At 46.8% G+C, this 23,555-nt stretch overlaps 1 protein-coding gene across 1 annotated transcript in view; it reads right to left on the bottom strand.

The window, feature by feature from the left end:
- COL7A1 (collagen type VII alpha 1 chain) overlaps nt 1-23,555 on the bottom strand; it is a 199,897-nt gene that overhangs the window by 6,638 nt on the left and 169,704 nt on the right. Inside the window, 18 exon segments of the mRNA XM_054976386.1 lie at nt 205-249; nt 362-406; nt 499-540; nt 1,009-1,044; nt 2,101-2,122; nt 2,125-2,155; nt 3,844-3,924; nt 4,301-4,336; nt 4,448-4,510; nt 4,751-4,783; nt 4,943-4,987; nt 5,596-5,631; nt 6,940-6,975; nt 8,541-8,585; nt 8,796-8,858; nt 11,884-11,928; nt 13,195-13,266; nt 21,788-21,832. Of these exon segments, the coding sequence (XP_054832361.1) occupies nt 205-249; nt 362-406; nt 499-540; nt 1,009-1,044; nt 2,101-2,122; nt 2,125-2,155; nt 3,844-3,924; nt 4,301-4,336; nt 4,448-4,510; nt 4,751-4,783; nt 4,943-4,987; nt 5,596-5,631; nt 6,940-6,975; nt 8,541-8,585; nt 8,796-8,858; nt 11,884-11,928; nt 13,195-13,266; nt 21,788-21,832 (821 nt within the window).

Below are 23,555 nucleotides of genomic sequence, written 5' to 3'. Positions count from 1 at the left end.
GCATAAATAGTCAAATAAATCCTTCAATTTTTCTCATAAATCAATATGCTTAAACTGGAGTACCTCTGTTTAGGATTGCACTGTAAATGAGCCATGTTCTTCCAAAAACCAAGTAATCATTAGACAGGAGCAGTGCCTCCTTGTTGTCCCTGCAGCTGTATGTAGTTGGGCTAAATACTCTACTGAACACTTTATAGTACTTACATCCTCTCCAGGATCTCCAGGTTCCCCCTGATCCCCAGGTTCGCCCTAGCACAGAGAAAGAAAAGTTGACCGAAGGAATTTTGAAAATAAGCCAGACTTCCTGAGTTTCCACGAAGCCTTCAGCTACCAGGAAAACAGAGCAAAGACCATTTCTCACCTTCTCTCCTCTGGGGCCTGGTAGACCTCTATCTCCTTTGGAACCCTGCAAAGCAGAAATATCATCACTGATATCTTACTTGGGAAGCAGGAGACTTAGAACTAGTAGTGGAAATGAAAAATAAATAAACAACTTACCGGCTTCCCCAATAGTTCCCCATCAAAATCTCCTGGTTCTCCCTAAAACAGATTACACAGAAGTTCATTCCAGCAAAGGCCTCCCCCTCAAATCTCAGCAATCTCCTTCTCAAGTAAGGTCACTATGTTTTTCTCCCTAACATGTCCTGTTTTACCTCGCTGATTTTCTTAAATGTCAAATATCAGACAGATTATTCCTTCTGTTCTATCCATGGCCCTCTTTGTTGTAGGTGAGAAAGACTGTCAGAGGTAAAGCATGTCTCTTTGAAACAATCTAGCAACATTTCAGAGCATCAGTCAGCAGCCAATGCAGTCATGAAACATCATAGCATCCATGTACGGAACAGCACCCACTGCCTCACCATACCCTTGTCCAAGATCTAATATTTTCAGGAGCAGATTCTAGAGTCTAGCTATTGGAGCTGCTGCTGCTATGATCTTCTCTGAGCTATCAAGGAATCCAGACAATCTGTGCTCTACTTCCAAGTCCCACCCAACTATTTAGCTTACCTTTTCGCCTTTCACTCCAGGAGGTCCCACAACACCCTAGCAAGTTAAGAAATTAAGAAAGAAGAGAGGTGAGTGCTAAAAACCAGTGCAAGGCATTAAATGAAAGAAAAACTTGCTATGGAGTTTTCTTCTAAGAATGGGTGTAAGAAAGATAGAAATATCAGAAAACTGTTATTTCTGCAGCTGTATTCAGACATCAAGAACAAACCTGAGTTTACTTATGATGAGACTGAGCCAGGAAGTTCCTGCCTCCTTGACTGGAGTGTGAGAATCACCCACCAAGATGGCTTATGCAGCAAGTTTCTAAACCTTAGTCTGAATGCAGCCTGAGACTCAAAGGGATCTTCTCACTATTGATTAGAGTAATCAATTCCACTGGATGTTATCACCATGCTAATAATGCAAGCAATGACTACACAGTGATGAAAAACTTCCAGGCTTCAACCATACTGTGGTGATGGTCGTACTAGAGATGGATATTAAGTTGGGAAGGATACGCATGTTCAAATAGACTATAACCACTATTAATGACAAAGGCAGAGGAAAATGATCTGTCTCAAGAAAGTATGTGCATTTCAAAAACATAATTAGTTGGAAAAGAAATGATTGTATACAGAAAGTGCAACCAAAGTGAGATTGTGACAGCATTTGGAACCCATTCTCAGAATGTTTTGATGATTTAAATATTTCTCAGATCATTATTTCCAATTTCCACAATCTCCCATCTTCCTTTTGTTTCTTTAAGTTATTGTTTCAATCATGGCATGGCAACATCAAGTTAACAATATTTAGCAAGGTAACAGTGCAATCCTATGCAAAGTTACTTCAGTCTAAGCCCACTGAAATCAGCTCTGCATAGGACTGCATATAAGAAACCTGCTGAAATGGATACAGATAAGTACAAGATAAAGGAATGGAAAAAGGATTGGCAGAACCAGATAAAAGTGTAGTAAAGTCATCACAAGCACTGATATTATTTTATCCATGACAGAAAGTGTTTGTATTTGTAGCTGGAAAATAAATACCAAAGAGCACAAAGTATAAAAAAATGTCCAAAGAAAGAGACAGTGTCACCCACCTCTCCTGGGCGACCTGCATCCCCAGGTTCTCCTTTAGGACCAGTAGATCCCAGAGGTCCTGGCATACCCTAAAGAGCAATGAACAGTTGCAGGCAGGTTTTAATCAGAATAGGTATGTTGACTATTGTGCCCACTTGTTCCACACATTTTTTTCCCAAATCCTTTGTAGCAAATGCTCCTTAAAGAGACTCAACAGAAAAATAATTTTTATTTTGACCACTTCCCTATAGATTGGACTTAATTTAGTCTTGTTAGCATTCCTCTGTGATAAAAGTAATCAATTCTGTAGAAGATGTTGTGCCGCTCTCCAACCTCTATATTGAATAATATTTCATACATCCTAGTGAATAGAAGTGATACTGGCTGGGAAGGTGGAGATCTTGAAGGACATTATGCTCCCAGCTTTCAGTGGGATTCAAGTGACCCTTGCTATGGTTTAGATCCTTGGGCTAAAGTTTTCAATTAGCAATAATCGCACCTCAGATTAACCTCATTGGCTATACCGTCACTGTACAATTTACAATGTTTTTCTTTTATCATATGTTTTTCTTTCTCGATTCCCTAATGTAACTTTGAATGCTATGTATGTGGCCTAGACGGTCTTTTTTATGTTGTGTTTGAAAATCAATATTTTTTTTCAAAAAAGAGCCTCAGGCTATACTGGCTCTAGCACAACTTCTAGAGAAGCAAGTTAATGCAGCTGCAAAAAAGGCCTTCTCACAATTCAGAATAGCCTGGAAGATGATCCCTTACACAGCTAATCTGGCCACCTGGATCCGTGCCACAGTAACATCAAGACTAGACTACTGTAATACATGCTACGTAGGTCTCCCCCCAAAGTCAACTTGGAGACTCCAATTAGCGCAAAATGCTGCAGCTTAGCTATTACCAGGAGCTAGGTGGATAAAAAAATACTACTTTCATTGTGAAAGTCACTCCTTTGGCCGCCCCTCAGTTACTGGGCTCAATTCAAGGTCATGACTATGACATACAAAGCCCACCTTGGCTCCTCATATCTACAGGGCTGCCTCTCCCCCTCACTCTGCCATAGCAGATTTCCTCATCTGAACAAGGCCTTCTGCAGGTACCTCCCTACAAAAGAGCAAAATCAACAGCAGCCCGTGCATGTGCATTTTCTGTGATGCTCCTCTTATCTAATGGAATGGCCTGCCCAAAGAAGTTAGGAAAGCTCCCACTCTCCTAGTTTTCTGCAAATTATAAAAAACTGAATTATTCATGACTCAGGTAATAGGGCTGTGCTATAAGAAATGGCTCAGAGAGATGCTCTGGAAAATGGTCAGGGATTGTGGACTATACTACTGGGTATTGTCTGTCAGTGTAGATATGCTCCTACTGGGAGTTCCATGTCATTTAATATGTCATGGCAAATATTTTGTTTTAGCAATGTTTCATCTCTATATTTGGATTTATGCTTGCTTTCAAATTTCTGTAATCCATACCCTATAGTATTGTTTATCGAATGTCCCAACCATTGATTGTATTAACTTGCACTGTATAATCCACCTTGAGTGTCAGTGAGAAAGGCAGACTATAAATAACATAAATAAATAGATGATTATGTAAGAGGCTTCAGTCTGTATATGATACAGAGATATTAAAAACCTAGGGACACAAAAGGCATAGAATCAAGGTCTTTATAACTAGCCCTTGCCCACATGGATCAGATTAGATAAAATAGCCTGAGTCTTGCCATGTTTCAGTTCTTGGGCAGACAATTTATATAACAATCTCATACCATTTTCCCTGGAAGTCCAGGTTCCCCTTCTTTCCCTGGGACTCCATCTCTCCCTGGTACACCTGGCTTCCCTGATTCACCCTAAAATGAAAACACTGGAATTAGGATGTGCATGCATCTTTACACAGGAGACTACATTCCTGGCAACATTCTTTGTAATCAGATTCATACTGATTTGGTCAGAAAAATCTTGCTTCCTAGACTTGGTAATGGAATATGGTACATTGTTCAGAAAACTGAACACAATGAGGGGTAAAACCATTTACCTGACAAGTTGTAAATTGATGTCTGTCAAAAGAGACCAGTCATAAGAGCTCCAGGCATTGAATATATCACTGCAGAAGGATTTCCACTGCAGGATTTTTAGTTCCATAAAAAATGGTGTGTGTGTGTGTGTGTGTGTGTGTGTAAGTGAGCATGCTTGTCAGTTGGGAAACTGTACAAAGCAGATTCTTACCACTTGTCCTGGTAATCCTGGAGGCCCTGGAGGTCCCTTCAAAGAAACAAACACAATGAGGAGCCAAAAATAAAGAGGAAGGAACCATCAGTCTAATGATTCAGGCTTTGATAGTTTCCAGCCTAAAGGTGCTTGCTGGCTACCTACCATAAGGCCAGGCAGACCTAGTGGTCCCGGGAGTCCAACATTCCCTTGGGGACCTGGAAGCCCCTGTAAAAAAGCAAACACAAAAACATCAAACAGCAAGAGACAGCTGCAACTAAAATCACCAGTGACATCCAGTTGCTACATGATTACTGAGCTTTTCCAGAAATCAAGGAGATGTCAGTTACCAGAAAGGAAGTGCCCTATGAAATTCATGAATGACTGTATGGTTTCAAAGTGATCATAGTGGCTGCTACGGACCAGAATATACATAGATGCTGTAGAATGAAGGCTAGATACACTTACCCTGATGCTAGAACCAGGTTGTCCTGCGTCTCCCTATAAATGGGGGAAAAATCCAAACATTGTTACTAACTTGTGTCATACAACATCAATGCCGAATGTTCATGTTCCTGCAAAGGAAAATTTGGACTAACAATCAGGCATCCTTCAAAGTCTGTAATAATCTGGCTTGTCTGTGGCCATTGTAATATTTACCTTTATTCCTGGTGGACCTTGAGTTCCTGGAGGACCAATAGGACCCTGCAAAGAAACAGAAGATAGATATTCAATGCACAAACCAAAATGATCACAGAATTAATTCTCAAACTGTACAAAACACACTGATGGCATAAACTGTACAAAACACACTGATTTATTTTCTATCATGTCCTCAAACTTTTCTGTAAGCATACAACAAAGACTCTGGAACAGCCAAAGAGTTAAAAGCATATCAGAACTTAAAACTGAACTCATACTTCATTGACTTGATCAAAAAACATGCAGAAATAGATTCAATGAACCAGAATTAGAACCAAATCAAAACATGCCATGGTTTGACTTCCTGGCAAAAATTTCTGCACTGGATTCCGTACATGATCAATTTTATACTCTCCACTGTGAATATTTTTAAGATTTTGTATTTCCTGAAAATGTTGAAACAATAGTGTGTGGTAACCATCATTTTTTCCTACTAACTCATCATATGAGAAGATTTTACCATTTTCTAACCAGTCTTCAGGCCTAAGCAGCTTTTTTAAAAAAGCAAAATAACTGAGTCAACAAGTATTTCTCTCAAAAAGTTCAGAGTTAGAGTTCATTGATACCAAAGAAGATAATCTTGGGCAATGGACAAAAGCAGTTTTACTTACAGGAGGGCCTGAGGGTCCAGGTTCTCCTTGATTACCCTGCAGGAATGAAGAAACACCATCAGTGCTAGAGGCTCAACCATTTTATTTCTCAGCATTCCTGAGGGTGATGATTTTTTTAATGCAGAAGTATCTTTATTGAAAGATCTCCACCCACTCCTCATTGTATGACATTATGCATCTCATACTAGATTTTCAGGTAAATTAGATCAGGAGATTTAAATAATCAGAGGATTTAATTAATAGGAAATGGCCAAATGTTGGGTTAAACATTTCCTTCCATTAAAAATGAAGTAGACTAGCATAGCCTTTATGAACAACAGGAATATAATTTATGGTAATGGTATTAAAGGGGCATTCTTGGAATAACCAGTGGTAGATCTGTGTATCATTTTCCCAACTTCTGTTCTTGGACAGCTCTCTACTCACAATCAGCTCACAGTACTTTTCAGCAACAGATTTTCTTCATACAATTATCCATGGAATTGTGGTCATAATCAACCCCATGGTAGTGCATAATGACATGTGTGTTAAATGAAATGGCACTTTATAGCAATTTCCACAAGTCATACCAGTACTTTTTGGAGCTGCCATGATTGTGGAAATTACCATGGAGAGTACCTACATTCCTTCACTTCACAAAGCATATTTCTCTTTTCTTGCACAATTAGCATGAATTACAAAAAGGGTGAGTCAGAAGCTCAATCTACAATCACCTAATGAGTTCATGGCTGAACTGATATTAGAGCTGGGGTCTTCCAGTTTATAGCCACACTACTCTAATTACTTCTATGAATAATTTGAAACAAATAAACAAACAGTACCTATGCTTTTGCAAGGACATCAGAATGCTTTACAAATATTAAATCTAAGCTTCATTCTTCCAATTCTCATTTGACAGATGAAGGGAGCTTAAGCAGTTTATTTCCCTCTAAATACCAGCCCCTTGCTTTAACCATCATGGCCCTTTCTTCCCTCTGCAAAGTTTAGAGTGCTGATTGTAAATGAAATGAAATGAAACAAAGATGCCTGCAGAATATTATTAGCAAGAGGTGTATTGCTACATGCAGAAAAGCAAGGGAGATAGAGGGGGGGAGGGGAGCACCTACCGGTCTGCCCAGAACTCCGGGGAAGCCTGGCAAGCCCTGAAAAGATCCAATTCAAAGATCCAAAGAGTTAGCAAGACCCAGAGCAACCCCTCAAGCATGCCTTGACCATTCTTTACTTCCTTTACAACAGAATGCTAAGGAAGAGTTGTTGATAGCAATACAAAAAAAAATGAGATAGCATGAGCAGAGAAAGGCAACCATAGCCAATGCTTCAGATCTACCAAGGAAAGTTACTTACAGCTGGGCCAGATGGCCCTCTAAAACCTTGTTGTCCCTGGATGGGAGGGAATGACACAAAAAAATGGAGACGTGAACCAGCAACACAAAATACTGCAAGAACTCAGAGAGGGTGCTTGTTGTCATCTGAAGTATCTTTGTTCCCCATTGTGCTTAGATCTACCCAGTAATATGTGAGCTCCACTGGTCAAATAGTTCTGAGACCCACTGGAATAAGCCATATCGAAGAAGGAAGATAGCATTAGAAAAAGTGTTTGGAGGTTTCCAGTAAACAAACCACTTATCCAGTTGCTTGAAACTTTTTAAAAATGTTTTGATGAAGCACAGTGGAAAGGTCTGCTCAACTCAGTAGAAGTGTTGGCTAAGTAATTAACCAACCACCAATGAATGCAGTGAACAACAGGCAGATACTTCTTTTGAAGCCTCCTTCAAAATATGGCCTAATCGGACACTCAGTGACTGAAAAGTGACAACAGAAATGAAAACAAAAGTCACAGCAGACTATCATAAACGTCCATTAGGCTGCAAAAATAACCAGGCTGATAAAAAGGGACATGGAAACAGATTGTTGAATCAACACAGAAAGCTCGTCAAAAAGTCACACATCATTTACTATGGGCATGGACGGAAAGAACACAGCTGCACTTAGAGGGACTTAGCCAGCCAATGGAAAATTTATTGCCAACATAGCCCACTTCTTCCCCTATCACTTCTCACTGACATAATGGTTACCCCAACCTGGTAAAGTACTGCCCAATCCAGAAGAGGATGATCGCTACCATCTTCACTCAGGGCTTAGCTTGCCTCACAGACTCCCCCCAACAGAAGCACAAGTATCCAGCCTGGCAGAATCTACCGGTGTCTCCTTGCAACAGCAGAGATGGAAGGTTAAAGAAACATAGGCAATCTCTGCATAACAGTTGTACAATCTTGGACACAACCCTGTGCTGCTGAAATACTATTTTCTTCAGGAGCACTGATCCATCAGTTAATTCCTCTCTAAGAAGCATCTCAGTCAGTCTGCTGATCTTCGTACAAATCATTTCATTTTGCTCTCCCTTCTCTTCCACCCCAAACAGGGCCAGCGCCTCCACTGAGGCAAGCTTGGTGACTGCCTCCAGTGCTGAGGCGCCAGAGGGGGCATTAGGGCTGGGGCCAGTGGTGCGTGCAGGCAGCTGAATGGGAGGGATGGGAAGCTGCTCATACGCCGCCCTGGCTGCCTGCCACACCTGGCCCGCAGCCTCCCAGCTCTCCTGCACTGCTGCCACCGCCAACACGTGCCCCCGGCTGGGAGCAACAGCCATGGGCCAGGTGTGGCAGGCGTCCGGGGCGGCGCGTGGAGCAACAGAGTGGGAGGGCTGGGAGGACGCACCCACGCCTCCTCAGCCCCCCGCCGTTCTGGCTGGGTTGGCAGCCTCCCAGCCCTCCTGCCCCGCAGTCCAGGTGTGCATGCACTTTGCGTGCGCGGGGGGCTAGGAATAGTCCTCAAGCTGCCCCCCCCACCCCCCCGGCCTCAGGCGCCAGAAATCCTGGCACTGGACCTGACCCCAAAGTCACACATATCTCCTATTTCAATGCTTAGCCTCCTTCCCTCTTCCTTACCGGTTTCCCTTCTGAACCAGGAAGACCTCTTTCTCCTGGAAAGCCCTAAAGCAAGAAAGAAAGGAAAAAAGTTATGACAGAGTAGGAAAAATTCTATCAAGGCATTGATGCTGCTTTTAAAGTCACCAGTCTAACATAGAATCAAATATGTGGGTGTTATTTATTTCTAATAAGCACCAGCAGTTCTAACTACAGGACTGCTTCCCCTTCAGCAGCCTGCATCAATTGCCACAGTGCTCCCTTAGCAATACTTACAGGACTGCCATCTCTGCCTTTTTCACCAGCGTCTCCTTTCTCTCCTTTCTGTCCTGCTTCACCCTGCAATTCAAAATATCACCTGCATGTCACAAAAGCAAGAAGGCAGCACTGTTGTGTCAAACCACTATCCCAACAGCCTATCCTCATTCATCACTTTGATCATGATGTACTGGCATGCAGTTTGATTACAACCTTGTTTCCCCAAGAGTTCATCAGCTCTTTCCTAAATGTGCTCACTTCAGGCTCATCAAATAGCACATTGGTTTCAACATTCCAGAAGAGTTGTCAGCTTACCTCAAGTTTTGATGGGAAATGTAAGCATCCTGGTCTTACAGCTTGGCTCTCCATTTAATTGAAGTTTACAGACCCGCCCCCCAACACACACAGTGGAGGGGAAGGGGGGCCAAGTGAGATCCCAACGCCTGCACTCTCCTCCTGACCGCATGTTCTCCCTCCCATAGACTGCTGCTCTGTAAACTTCAATTAAATGGAGAACCAAGCTGCAAGACCTGGACGCCTACATTTCCCATCAAACCTTGAGGGAAGCTGACAAGTGTTCAACCTATGTCAGGCATCACTTGTAGCTTGGCTCCAGTGCCGGATCCAGGTGTGCGGACACCTGGGGCAAACCTTGCCCGGGCGCTCCGAGTGCGCAGAGCACGCGCACGCTCCTGGCGCTGCGTGATGACATCACTTTTGTGACGTCATCACGCAGGGTGGGAGCCATGCGCGGCAAGCCGGCTGCTCCAGCGCCCAGTGAGCCATGGAACTGGCAGTGGCGCGGGCGTGCGCTGAGGCGGCTGGCTGGCTTGCCGCGCGTGCAGGACCTCCAAGCCCTGCACTCAGCCACCCCGTGCGGCAAGCCAGCTGCCCCAGTGCATGCTCTCGCTGCCGACATCTCCACGGCTCATCAGGTGCTGGGGTGGCCGGCTTGCTGCGCGGCCAGCTGAGCGCAGGGCTAGGAGGCCCTCCGCGCAGTTAGCGTGCCCTGCTGCCCTGTGCCACCTGCGCGGCAAGCCAGCCGCCCCAGCGCACGGTGAGCCGTGGAGCTGGCGGCAGCGAGGGCGTGTGCTGGGGCAGCTGGCTTGCCGCGCTAGTGGCTGAGCGCAGGGCTGGGAGGTCCTGCGCGGCAAGCCAGCCAGCCGCCCCATCGGCAGGGCTGGCGAGGGTCTCCCAACCCTGTGCTCAGCCTCCCGGGCAGATGGCAGCCACGCCCGGCGCCCCCTCTTTGGAGGCGCCGGGGGCAGGCTACCCGCCTGCCCCCCCTCGATCCAGCCCTGCTTGGCTCTAATTCCCTTGCCTCCAGTAAGTGTATATGAAGTTAAAAGAAAGCATGTCAACTCCTATTGAAACTAATGGGCCACATTTAACTGTGCGCTAATGCCCAAGGGTTTCACAATGTCACAGTATTGTTTGAAGTATCACAAATTCTACTTGAGAGAAAAGTACCTTTTATGAAACAGTTCAACATTTTCCTAAAAATTTCTGGCATTTCCTTGTCAAACAAGGGAAACAGTAGACCGAATTCCTCCTCTCCATTGAAAATTTCCTGTTTTCCTCTCAGTCTTTGTACTACTATCCATAAATGCCCATTTAGAGGGAGTTTTAAACCCCAGATTATGATTACTGAGAGAAATCAACTACTTAGATCCACTTTGAAGAATGGAGCCAGGAGATGATTCAGAGTTTTTAAACTAAATATGAGAACAGAGTAAGTTCCTTTGGAACTGGGAAATCATATCCATGGATATAAAAAAAATGCCAGGCTATCAAGCCAAGATCTGAGGAAAGGTATGGTGGGACAATGATTTAATGAAGGGAACAAGATTCCTTAAGAAACATGTTAGATGGTAGTGGTGAGGACGTGGCTTAGTTTGAATGGTTACTGCACCTCTGCTTAGGTGGGGGAAAGGTTTTTGTTTAGTTATCTGGCAAATGTGTATCCCATCTTTCTGTCCAAGAGAACAGTTCAAGTGGCTAATAAAAAATAAAAGCTTCCCATAAAATGCTTTAAACCATTAGATTGTTTATAAATCAATAAAATAGCATTTAAAACCTAACAGGATTACAACCTTGATTACAACAGCCAATTACTTTCAAAGCTACTCCTGAACAAATTTGTTTTCAAGTTGTGCTGGAAGGCCAGCAAGAATGAGGCCCGTTGTAATACCTAGAGGAAAGACTTCTATAACACAGGGGCAGAAACCGAAAAGGCTCTTCCATAGGTTATCACCAGCTGTACTGCAAACAGTTCAGGTTCCCATTACAAGACCTCATGAGAACACTTGCGCAGATATATGTGAATGGAGATGATCCTTTGGACCCAAGCTTTTTGAAGCTTTAAAGGTCAAAACCCGCACTCTTAATTGAGCCCATAAATAAACTGAAAGGCGCTGAAATTGATAAAGCAATGTTTTTATATGTTCCTTGAGGCAAACATCTGTTAGAACTCTTGCTGCTGCATTTCTCATTAGCTGAAGTTTGTGGAAAGTCTTTAAATTTCGTCCAATATAGAGAACTTTACAGTAGTCTAAACTGGATATCAGTGGCAGCTCAACGGGGGGGGGGGGGGGGGACACTAGAGGCTGACTCCCCTGGCTACCTTCCCTTACTGCCACCACCACCACCATCACCCAGAAGCTGGAACAGAAAACACTCCCTCCCTCCTTGTTCCCCAGGAGTCTTTAAACACATGCATGTACAACAGGGGGCCCTGAATTGTCACATCTTGCTCCAGCTCCTGGCCAAGAGGCTAGGGTTTGGGGGGAGGTAGTGGCAGCAATGGAGGCTGCTTCCCCCCAAAATCTACCACCTGAGGCTATTGCCTCACCTCGCCTCATTGTAGAGCCGGCCATGCTGGATGCTGCCCAAATATGCGTGATAGTGGCCAGGTGAACCCCTTTTTGGTTCTGGACTGCTGAGTTCTTCTTGAAGCCAGTGAAAGGGACAGAGAAACAGATTAAAAAGCAAGATAAAGTCAAACACTTGCAGGAAAGAAGAAATCCCCCTCTAGCAAGTTAAGGCACAGAACAGATACAGGGAAAGCTGGAGAGATGGAGGGGTGGAAGACTTCCTACACTCAGACCTTATCGCCTCTAGAGCCTCTCTCGCCATCTTCTCCTGGTTCTCCCTGCACAAAAAAGAGAGAAAAGTTAGCTATGAAACTTATAAGAAACAGGGTGAGTTAGGGCTTCCTCTAGTTCTTTACTGACCACAATAACATTGGCTTGATCCTATGGATGAGTACCACGTGCACTAGACAGCCTACATGGTGGAGTGTCCTTCATCTTCCCCTAGCACTTCCATTTGCTCAAGATCAATGGTTTTCAATAAGCTCTTGAGCAAACAGAAGTGCTAGCAGAAAAGGAAACATGCTTCACTGCAGAGCCTGTCTAGCTCACATGGAACTCATCCATAGGATCCAAGCCTTACTTTCCCATCACCCATAATATTCAAGGGGCAGCTAATACCACTCCATCAATTTCAGTAGCCAAGCCTGTGCTGGTGTAGTATCTCTAACATCCCACCACAGGTCTGTTTTTATCATATCATTCATTTCTTTTGCATTTGCAAAAGAGATTGTATTTGCTAACTCATCTTCCCTTTGATATAAAATATTATCAAACAGAAATTACTAGATTGTCATTATGATAGTAGTTACTAGAGCAAAGCCTAAACTGGTTGATTGACTGGGGCCAATTTCAGTTGCTGGGGATAATTCTTAGTAGGTGAGGAAGAGAGATAAATGGAAGGAAAAATATTAAAGATAGCCTTTCCTTGTGGCAAAAAAGTTGTTTACTTAAGTTACCCCACATGTCTGTATTTCAAAAAAACACATATATTGAGCTTTGGTATCAAGCAAATGCATTTGTATATAACAATCATTTTTTGTCAACTGAAAATCATTTAGGAGGTTGCAGCCCTACTAAACACGCAGAAAGTAGAGAGAGTTTACTCTACAGATATCTCAGACTCTCTTATGGTTTCCATGACTCCCTGGTTTGATTAATAAGATTAAATACCTATTCCTATGAATATCAAAGACTAAAGATGGGGTTCCGTTCACTCAACACTACAGTCATTAAAGCCATTAGACAGGACTCTTACATGTGGTATGTATCAGTTAAAGAAATGGTAGCATTTACAAGGTAGTATCATACCTTCATGATTCACAATGGAATTTAGTTAGGGTGTCATGAACAAAACATTAAATGTTAACCCCCAAGGGGCCCTGTCCCAAATTTAGTAGCTCTCTCCCCACTTCACACCGCTAAGGCTGTTATAGAATGTCTCCTGGTTAATCAGCAATCTTTCTCCTGCAACATCTAAAGTCACCCCATAAATATGACAGAAAGCTAGGAAAGCACAAGAAAATGTGAGGGGGCCATCCACTAACCTTGCTTCCCTTAGGTCCTGCAGGTCCTCGTTCTCCTGGAAGCCCTGAGAGGATCCCCTCTGTTGTATCTATCTGGAAATACATAAATGCACAAGACAACTAGAGTGGGTGTGTGTGTGTCTCTCTCTATTTTACAAACACTCTCACATAGCTAGCAAATCTATGCATTCCTTCCTCTATTCCTAATACCATAACTGAAAATCACGTTCATCCTTGTAAGATTTTCCTAAATAATTAACACCGAAGTAACGTGTTTAGCTAATGATCAAACTTAAAAGAAATGCATGAAAGGAAATTATGTGAGGACTGTCTGGTTGTACCATCTGTGCACTCCAGTATTCCTCTAGGAGTTATCCAACAGATATCACAAACTTTTGCTGCATGTACAAAACATTTCTGTGGATTTTCTGAAACCTAAAATGAATGTGAAGACCTAAAAGCTAGCTGAAATATAAAACTGCCAAACCTGGGGTGGGGGGGGTTCTGGGAAAAGAGGTGGCGGAACTCTCAAGAGGGAAAAGAGGAAGAAACACACGGGATTCTTTGAAATGACAGGGTTAACATACCTGTAACTTATGTTCATCGAGTTCTTCTGTGCCGACACACATGGGTACTGCGCACGCGCAGGCCAGCCGCCGGAAGATTTTTTACCGCTTTCCCAGCTCCGAAGGGGCCGTTTGCCGCGCGCCTCAGCGACCGTTTCCCGCCCAAACGGTCACATGCTCCTCCAGCGGCCAACGGCCCCTTCCCTCAGTTCTCCCTTGCCGCCGCTCATCCAATACACAGAGCCATAACCCCGACTAAAGACTAGAGCCATAGCCCAAAAGTACAGCAATCTGCGTTGGAGTTCACAGTGGGGTAGGAGGGAGGGTTGTGTGTCGGCACAGAAGAACTCGATGAACATAAGTTACAGGTATGTTAACCCTGTCTTCATCTTCGTTCTTCTGTGCCTCCACACATGGGAGAGTACCAAGCTTCACACAATAAGGAAGGTGGGGTGAAATCCAACTCAATTTTATTATACAACAGGAAACAAGAACAACATATATACACATATACACATGTGGCAAAAAAAACATACCAACCCCACAACATCCAACAAGTATAAATAGATATATAAATACACTATATACATCGCCTCCACCTCCCCCATTGGAGCATATTAATCAGCATACTCCTAGGGAAACAAGGAATGGAGGACGGCCCTAGCAACAGCCACATCCTCATTGGCATTTACATCAACAGCGTAATGCCGTACAAAGGTATCAGCGGACGACCAAGTTGCAGCCCTGCAAATATTAGCTAAAGGTATACCCTTGAGCAGTGCCGAAGATGCCGCCTGGGACCGTGTGGAGTGAGCCCTGACACCCAAAGGACAGTCCACCTTAGCCGTGGCGTAGGCCTTCACAATGGCTGTCACAATCCAACGGGACACCGTCTGTGCAGACGCCCTGCGGCCCTTGTCCTTCGCCCCGAAACACACAAAAAGGTAGGGACTGTTCCTGAACACCCTTGTCCTCTCCAAATAAAAAGCCAAAGCCCTCCGCAGATCCAAACTGTAGAGGGCCTTTTCCCCTTTAGTAGAAGCTTCAGGGAAAAATACAGGCAGAGAAATCTCTTGTGAAAGGTGGAAGGTTGACACCACCTTGGGCAGGAACGAAAGACACGGTCGCAAGACCACCTTATTCGCATGAAAGCGAAGGAACGGGGGGTCTGCCCTAAGAGCAGCCAGATCGCTGACCCGTCTGGCAGAAGTGATCGCCACGAGGAATGCCACCTTGTAGGAGAGCAAGTCCAGAGGGCACGTAGCCAAAGGCTCAAAAGGGGGCAACATCAACCTAGCCAGGACCAGGGAGAGAGACCACTGGGGCACAGGGGGTGACACAGGCGGGTAAAGATTAAGCATCCCCTTCAAAAACTGGCGGGACTTATGGTGAGAGAAAACCGTGCAGCCATCCACCCGATCATGGAACGCAGAGATGGCCGCAAGGTGCACTTTCAGAGATGCCACACTAAGGCCCTGGTCCTTCAGCTCGCAAAGATAATCCAAGACCATCCCCAAGGGGCTATCCAGAGGCGCCACCTTCCTAGAGGCGGCCCAAGCCTCAAACCTACTCCACTTCGCCTTGTAGGCACGCCGTGTGGAGGGCTTCCTAGCATTCAGTAGGACCTTCTCGACTGGCTCAGAGAAGCCTAGGGACGGGGCCGAATCCGCCAAGCGGTCAGGTGTAGTTTCCTGGGCTCGTGGTGGAAGAGCTTCCCGTGTAGGAGGAGATCCCTCCGGGGCGGAAGGGCCACGTAAGCTCGGCCGGACATCTCCAGCAGCTTCGGGAACCAGAGCTGCCGTGGCCAGAACGGAGCCACTAAGATGCAGTCCGCGTTGTCCCTCTCCACCTTGCACAGCACTCTGGGTATGAGAGGGAAAGGCGGAAACATGTAATGTAGTCCCCGGGCCCAAGTAAATTGGAAGGCATCCCCAATAGAGAGGGGGTCGCTTCCTGCCCGAGAACAAAAGATCTCGGCCTTGGTGGTCGCCGATGTCGCAAACACGTCTATGCTCGGGCGACCCCATTTCCGAAAGATCGGCCCAACGTACTTTGCGTTGAGCCCCCACTCGTGATTCAGCATGTGCACCCTGCTGAGAGTGTCCGCCTGCACATTGTCCGACCCAGCTACATGAATGGCGCGAAGCGTCACCCCATTCCTGATTGCCCATTCCCAAATGAGCGTGGCCTCCCTGCAGAGGATCATGGACACCGTGCCGCCCTGTTGGTTCAGGTAATACATAGCGGTTGTGTTGTCCGTCTGCACCAGCACCTGATGGTTCTGCAAGATTGCTGTGAATGACATAAGTGCAAAACGAACAGCCCTCAGTTCAAGCACATTAATATGGAGACCCCTTTCTCTCTCAGACCACACATCCTGAACACATAGCTCCCCACAGAAAGCCCCCCACCCTTGCAGAGAGGCGTCCGTGGTCACGGAGAACTCGGGATGATGGAAACCAAATGGGGTCCCTTTAAACAAATTAATATCCGACAACCACCAGTCAAGAGAGGATATAACGGCTCTGGGAACAGAGAATTTAGCAGTCGGAGGATGCTGTAAAGCATTGTATCTCCTCACAAACCAATTCTGGAGCGGGCGCATCCGCAGCCTCGCAAAAGGGACCACCGGGGTGGCAGCAGCCATATGCCCTAGCAAGCATTGAATCATGCGCACTGGCTGAAAACGATTTCGTTTAAACAAGGACACCAGGCTCTTCAAGGAACGTGCCCGCTCTGGAGGCAATAAAGCCTTGGCCTCCAATGAGTCGAACACTGCCCCAATATAAGGCACAACACGGCTAGGTGTCAGCTTAGATTTTTCAAAGTTAACCAGGAGGCCCAAGCGTTCGCAAGTGTCTAGCACCAATGCCACATCTTGCAGCAGCTTAACCTCCGAGCCCGCTGTTATAAGCCAATCATCGAGATAGGGGTAGATGGTACAGCCCTGCTCTCGAAGAAAGGAAACCACAGGAGCCACGCACTTAGTAAACACACGTGGGGCTGTGGAAAGGCCGAAGGGGAGAACCTTGTAACGGAATACCCGCTGCTTGTAAACGAAGCACAGAAATCTCCTGTGCTCCTCCAAGATCCCCACGTGGAAATACGCGTCCTTTAAATCCAGGACAGCGAACCAATCCCCCCTCTTCAAAAGGGCAATTACAGCAGGCAGTGTGATCATCCTAAACTTGGTGACCCTTAGAAAGGCATTTAGGCCCCTAAGATCCAAAATCGGACGTAGACCCCCGTCCTTCTTAGGGACTAGGAAGAACCGGGAAAAGAAACCCCTCTCAGACTCCACAAAGGGCACCTCTTCCACAGCACCCTTAGCCAAGAGGGACCTAATTTCATCCTCCAGCTCAACCAAGGTATTATTCACCGCACTCAGCGGTGAAGTACACATCGGCAGTTCAGTGAATTCCAGCCCGTACCCCTTATCAACAATCGTTAAGACCCATGAGTCAGATGTTATTGACTCCCATTCAGACAAAAAAGGACTGAGTCTGTCCGAAAAGTTCAGGGCTGCCGCAGGGCCGGGTCCTCAGAACTGCCTTCCAGTCCCTTGCGGATCTTTTTGCTGGGGCGGAGGTTGAGACGAGCGGGGCTTGAATGGCCTACGCCTCCTGCCCTGGTGTTGCGCTGGGGTATACTGGCGCTGCGAGGGAGGGTACTGCTGATAGTACGGACGGGGTTGATATCTGCTGCGGTACTGGTAGGGATTATACCTCGAAGACTACCGAGGCTTGAACGTGGACCTGTCCGCCTGAGTGACCCCCAGGGAGCGTGCCGTCTGCCGGTCCTCCTTCTTCTTTTTAAGCGCCTCGTCGGTGGTGGTAGAGAAGAGGGAGTCACCCTCGAAGGGCAGACGTTCAATCTTGGCCTTCACCTCCTGCGGGAGGGCAGTCGACCGCAACCACGAGTGCCTCCTCAGAAGCACCGCTGACGCCATACCCCGAGCAGCCGTGTCAGCCGCATGACTCCCGGCATTCATCTGTTGTTTTGACAATCGTACTGCCTCCGTCTGCAGCAATGACACCACTGACTTCTTGTCAGCAGGGAGGTCAGCGACATAGTGGGCCAGCTTCTCCCAGAGGTAGAGCTGATAGCCCGCCATAATCGTTTGATAGTTGGCTACCCGGAGGGCTAAAGCTGCAACCGAGTACTGACGCCTACCCAGTGCGTCCATCTTCTTTCCCTCCTTATCCGGTGGGACGGAGGAGGACCCCGACCTCTTACGCTGAATCTCCTCGGCTATCAGGGATGACGGTGGAGGGTGCTTAATGAGAGACTGCCATGTCCCCTGTTTAATCTTATACATCTGTTCGATGCGTTTGGACGTGGCAGGCAGGTCCGATGGAGACTTCCAGACCTTGTCGATGATCTCCTCCAAGCCCTCCAACATAGGAAAACCTACTGTAGCCGGGTTCTCCCCGTAGATTCTGCACAGCAACTTGTCCTTCGTCTTCGGGACCACAGAAGACACGTCAATCTCCAAGGCCTTGGACATGCGGGCCATTTGGTCTGCATAAATCCGCAGGTCCTCGAAGGGAGAGCTGGTGGAAGGGCCAACATTGTCGTCTGGGGATGGCTCGGAGAACGACTCAGAGCGGTAGCCGGACCCTGCATCCTCGTCATCCTCATCAGATGCTGGCGCTGACATTTCCCCTTCTGGGAAGGGTGGGGGCAACCATTCACGATGGCCAGATGACGATGGCCCCGGATCCGATGGTCTGAAGCCAGGTGGAGCCCCCTTCCATTGGCACCGATAGGCCTCTGGCATAGCTGAAGCCTGTTGGTGACGCGCAGCCACGGACTGCTCGGATCCTATCCGCTCGGATCCGACACTCCCCTCGGACCAACACCGTTGGCTACGGGCAGAGTGGGCAGGCGACGGATCCCTAGTCGCCGCTCGGATCCGACGACGCGGAGCCGGGCTCGATTCCGGTGTTGGCGAACGCCGTCCGCTCGACAAGACCACATAGGCCCCCGGTTCCGGCACCACTTCCTCAAGGAGAGGACGGTCAGGGGAGTCCAGGTGAGGTGATGGTGTAGGCGGGGACACCAGGACCACTTCCTCTGCAGAACGGCGCCGAGGGGACCGAGAGCGATGCCTGGTCTTCTTGGTCTTCTTCTTCTTCACAACCGGCTCGGAGGAAGCTCTCGGAACTGATGCCCTCTTGGTCGACGCCTTCCGCGCAGCCTCCGGTCCCGGTGCTGCCGCAGGCCCCTCGATCGATGCCGGGGCTGACCTTATCGGATCCGATCCGCTCGGATCCGGTCTCGGAGCCGACCTCCCCGGTTCCGACCTCACCGACGCCGACTTATGTGGCGACTTCGACGACCTCGCCACCGAGCTTGCCCTCGACGCCAACTTGCTCACCGGGCGGGATGCAGCCACTGACTTGGAAGAGGCCACAGAGCCCGCCCGAGACCGCCCCCCGGCATGGGTCGGGGCGCGGCCAGCCTTCTCCGCGGCTCCCGGCTTCTCCGCCTCGGAGGGCCCAGGGGAGTCCAAGACCCGCTGCCACAGCGAAGCCTTGAGGCGGGCGGACCGTTCTTGCCTGGCCTTGTGTGTGAATCCCTGGCAAATCTTGCAAGTGGGGACTACATGTTCCTCCCTCAGGCAAAGCAGGCAAAGGCTATGCCCATCCGTTTGGGCCATTTTAGCACGGCACTGGGCGCAGTGCTTAAACAGGGCCGTAGAAGCCATTCCGAGGGGCAAGCCAAAACGAAGTCAAATACAGTCCGGGTCAATACACACCAAATCAGTCAGTCCAAATCACGAAGCAGAAGAAAGGTCGAGTCCAAAATCCAAGTCAAGCACGAAAAAAGGCAATCCAAAGATACAAGAAGCACGGAGCTACTAACGGAACGTTCTCCTCAAGCGGCGGCAAGAAGAGAACTGAGGGAAGGGGCCGTTGGCCGCTGGAGGAGCATGTGACCGTTTGGGCGGGAAACGGTCGCTGAGGCGCGCGGCAAACGGCCCCTTCGGAGCTGGGAAAGCGGTAAAAAATCTTCCGGCGGCTGGCCTGCGCGTGCGCAGTACCCATGTGTGGAGGCACAGAAGAACGAAGATGAACATATTATTTTCAAGCACTATTGCTAAGTATTTTCAAGAGGTGCCAGAACTCCGTTCCCCCACATTCCCCCTGAAAAAAAGCCCTGGCCAAACCTAATCAGAAAACTTCATGACACATCCTCTGGAATGTAAGATACATCTTTTCCACCCACACATAAATGACTGACTTAAGCCCCAAAACAGAAGAGATTATGAGTTTCAGATTTCTGTAACTAGAGATGGACATGAACCACCAAAAAAATGAACCATGAGGTTCATGGTTCGTGGGTTTTCATGAACCAGGAACCACGAACTGGCACGAACTGGGGCAAGAACTGGGGCAAGTTTACAAACCAGTTTGTGGTTCGTGGGGTTTAAATGCCCCTTTCCGGCCGCTTAGCAGTGGCAGGGAAAGGGGATTTGACAGTTTAAATGGCCCTTTCCTGCCTTGCAAGTGGCAGGTCTCTTTAAACTATCAGCTGGCAGGCAGCAGGGGGGGATCCCCCCCTCACTGCCTGCCAGCTGATAGTTTAAAGGGACCTGCTGCTTGCAAGTGGCAAGGCCCTTTAAACTGCCCAAACCCCAGCCCCCAGCCCCACACTTATCTTGCCCTGCAGGCCCACGGCAGCGTCCTCCTCCTCTGGTGAGGGGCAGGAAGGCCATTTTTGGCCTCTTCTGCCACTGCGTGGGCCTGCAGGGTGGCAGAGGAGGCCGAAAACAGCCTTCCCACCCCTCAAATGGCCGCTGCGGCCAAATGGCTATGCTTTGACCCTAAAGAGCAGCTGCATGTGCATGCGTGAGTGAGGTTAGGTGTGGGGAGGGTATTCCTGGGGGATAACTCTTCTCTTCTCCACACACATTGTTTCCCTGATCAAAAGAGATGCCATATTGTAGCTTTCCCCCTACCAGGACTTAAAACAGCCAAGAGGGCCATTTTTTAATGGGGAAATGGAAGGGAGGGAATTTTAAGCCCCACACAGTAGCCTTAATCTACATCATCATACCACTTGCATCTGCTTTTTAGGGTCAACTGTACATTTGAAATTCCATGACTGAAAGTTCACTACCACCTGTAATTTGGCTCAAGCCCATACTAAGCCTTGAAGAAGAAACACTGGGAGAATTGTTCTCTCAAAAATTGAGGGTCACTAATGGTGATCATGAGGAGTAACAGCATGAAGGAAGTGCTAAACTAAAGTCTGTTCCCTCATCAGGAAGCACCACAAGATGGCAAGAGAGACCGACAGGCATCTAGGTGAAGGTGCAGCTCTTATCTGGCTACGGGTGCTCAAAACAGGTAGGGTTCACAGAAATCAACAGCCCTGCTGACTGTGCCTGACCCAGTTAGCAGATGTATGCCTGAACAATGCTGACCCAGATACTCTTTTGTCTCTGCTACTACCTTGACAAGCTTACTGGTAAGGACATGGGGCTCCTTCCACCTCAGACACTGCTCAACATCTTCTCCATCTATGTTGTATCTAATTCTAAACAGCCATTGACAAGAAGTCAACCAGTGAATATTCTCTTGTTAGTGTCTGTCTAAGCTCAGGACCCAACCAGAAGCTGGGAAATGCTTCATAGTTGTTTCATACCCATCAACTAAGGGTAACAGGTTGTCAGGGACAAGGTTTAATTTTTATTCCCCTTAGAAACCAAGCTATACAATGAGCAGGGCAAACAGACAGGGAAAAAAGAGTAAAGAGGGAGGATGGGATCTATCTGCTTCAACTTCCTTGTCATATTAAATTGCTAGGCCTATGAAGGTGTATATCTAGACCAATGCATCTATAATCACAGGGGATAAAATGCTAGGCAGCATGCACATCCCCTAACCTCCCCCGCCCCGCCACCCCTGCTTGAGTTTTAGAGCCCAAGAATTTTTTCATGGAATTCAATAATTTCAAGATATAGCTCAACTCCCCATTGCATCTGATTTTGGGTCCAGCATCCAGAGAAGACTAAACAAAAGGATGAATAACTCACTCACCTTGGGCCCTGGGGGCCCTGGAGGGCCTTGTAAGCCATCTCTACCCTGGGGACAAGAGACAGAGCATAAGGATCAATAACATGGATGATCTGCTAGACAGGTGATTAATTCCATTTGCCCTCAATGAAATAAGACCAAAGACCATAAACACCAACTCAAAAAGACAAGGGATAAAGGGGGAGGACTGGCCTATAAGTAGTGTGTGTGGGAGTATCTGTATTTGAAAAACAGCCTGACTTAAAAAATACAGCTGTAGAACAGAGGAATTTAGAACAGAAAAGTAAAAAAGAGGGAAAGTGGATCCTAAATCTTTTCCATGCCTGATTGTTTTCCCACTCCAAATCACCACCCACCCCCTGCCTAGCTGCTTCCCCCTAGGAAGGTCTCAAGCTCATTTTTACATAACAATCTTGAAATACAAATTCTGTGGCAGGGCAGCCAGCCATGGGGGTATTATTTGGAGAAGACAAACAACAGGTATGGAAAAGGTTAAGTATTCTCTCCCCACATGCATACTTCCATGATCTAAATTTCCCTAGTCCTGAAGCTGCTTTTCATTTCAAGAAGTGATGTCAGGGCTCTGTAACATTTGTGTGTGACGTATACTTGGCCCCTGTAGATACTATAACTAATGCTACAGTCTTTTTATTAAAAACAGCACTTGAGCAATAAATAGTTATATAATGAAGACATTCAACTGGCATATGCACTTGCTGAATTTTCATTACCAAGTAGCTGTTAAATGTACAGAGGCCTCCGTGAGGAAACAGCTGTAAGTGAGATCAAGATGAGTAGCAGTCTGTAGCGGTAGAAAAGAGAAAGAATACAGTAGCACCTATAAGACTAACAAAATTTGTGGCAGGGTATGCACTTTTGTGAGCCAAGCTCACTTCTTCATAATTGTAAGGGAAACACTGTCAATGTCTTCTTAGATGCTTCATCCATTCTGGCATGAAGACTAGTCTACAGGAAGCTTTCCTACAAATCCCCATGTTTTAGGAGTATGAATCACAGGCATGTATATGACCATAAATTAAGAGTTACCTGGAGTGGTGAATACAGGGTCACCAGTTATCTTTTAAGTTTGTGCAAGTAATCTAGTAATCTCTGGAATTCTATGACTGAAACTCCACACATAGGGTTGGATCCAGGCTAAATTTTCTACTAACAGAAAGGGAGGTGTAATTTCCCCCAATTCCCAATTCCCTCTAACTTGCTTCTTATGCCATTCCTGAAGGTTTCTTGTCTCCCAGGAGCAGCATTTTGGGGAGAATAGCACACTGCAACAGGTGAGGTTGCAGAAAAGAAAAGCCTTCTATTAGAAGAAAATTTGGCTTCCATCCAAGCCATATAAATTTGACCCTGAAAAGTGCCCATCAAGGTGAATACAGATCAGAACCACACCAATGGGGAAAGGGAAGGGCTACTCTCCTATACCATTTCTCCAATCAAAAATAGTTCCATGGATGGGTGCAGAAAAAAGAGGGCACAATATGGATACCTGTCTTTTTTCTTTCCTGAGTTTTAAAGCAACCTGGGGTTGACAATTTTTTTTATTGTGAAAACAGTATGCATGTGAAGGGAAAATTAATGTCCCCACCCCCCCTGCTTACCCAGCATCAAAGCCCCAAGAAATATTCCTTCTTTGTTAGCTATTTGCCAAATTGGGTGTCTGGAGTTCCAACCATGGAACTCAAGTGTTACATAATTTGGCCCTAACAGGGTGCTTGCATCACCAGTATGTGCAAGTAAAAGACCTGAGATATCA

Source organism: Eublepharis macularius, chromosome 4, assembly GCF_028583425.1.
Source record: "Eublepharis macularius isolate TG4126 chromosome 4, MPM_Emac_v1.0, whole genome shotgun sequence".
NCBI classification, from domain to species: Eukaryota; Metazoa; Chordata; class Lepidosauria; order Squamata; family Eublepharidae; genus Eublepharis; species Eublepharis macularius.
Note: the sequence above shows the minus strand (reverse complement) of the source record. Positions and strands in the feature narration are given on the sequence as shown.